The sequence below is a fragment of the Corvus brachyrhynchos genome, unplaced genomic scaffold (genome assembly GCF_000691975.1).
Source record: "Corvus brachyrhynchos isolate BGI_N302 unplaced genomic scaffold, ASM69197v1 scaffold365, whole genome shotgun sequence".
In the NCBI taxonomy this organism is placed as follows: Eukaryota; Metazoa; Chordata; class Aves; order Passeriformes; family Corvidae; genus Corvus; species Corvus brachyrhynchos.
This window is the reverse complement of record NW_008239544.1, coordinates 1,432,121-1,432,655: the sequence shown is the minus strand read 5'-3', so window position 1 is coordinate 1,432,655 and position 535 is coordinate 1,432,121. Positions and strand designations below refer to the sequence as shown.

The 535-nt window shown below is 60.4% G+C and overlaps 1 protein-coding gene across 1 annotated transcript in view; it reads right to left on the bottom strand.

Annotated features, from left to right (window-relative positions):
- The window catches only part of WWP2 (WW domain containing E3 ubiquitin protein ligase 2), a 31,459-nt gene that overhangs the window by 2,096 nt on the left and 28,828 nt on the right, over nt 1-535 (bottom strand). The window contains exons 18-19 of the mRNA XM_017741359.1: nt 469-534; nt 72-178 (exon numbers count right to left, since the gene is read on the bottom strand). Coding sequence (XP_017596848.1) covers nt 72-178; nt 469-534 — 173 coding nt within the window. The remainder of the gene's footprint in view (nt 1-71; nt 179-468; nt 535) is intronic.

Genomic DNA, 535 nt, shown 5'->3' with positions numbered 1-535 from the left:
GTGAATGGGATCCTGGTCCCATCCCACAGGATGGCTCCTGCCACCCCACGCCCTCAGCTGGGCTCAGACTGACCTGCCAGAACCACTGGATCTGTTTGCTGTTCTTGGTGTAGTGCCTGTAGATGGTATTTTTCTGCCAGTCGTTCATGTCGATCTCCTGCATCCCGCACAGCATCAGCTGGGGACAGGGGAACACTCAGCAGGAGACAGACGGGGCCCTGCACCCGCACTCCGAGCACCAACTCCTCCAGTGCCAGCCTTCAGCTGGCCCAGGCACCAGCACTGAGGCATCTGGGATGAATTCCTCCCATCCAACAAGATGTTCTCTTGCCAATGGACCCAGTGAGCCACCCGCAGAGCAAACACCCGGGGCCGTACCCTTGTCAGCAGAGCCGATGGGCACAGAGCATGAGCAGGGTCACCATGTGCCACTTCACATCCACGTCCCCACCCCAGGTGCCAGCTCACCTCCAGCTCCTTCTCGTCGAAGTAGCGCAGCCACTCGAGTGGCACCACCTCGTTGAAGCCGTCCAGG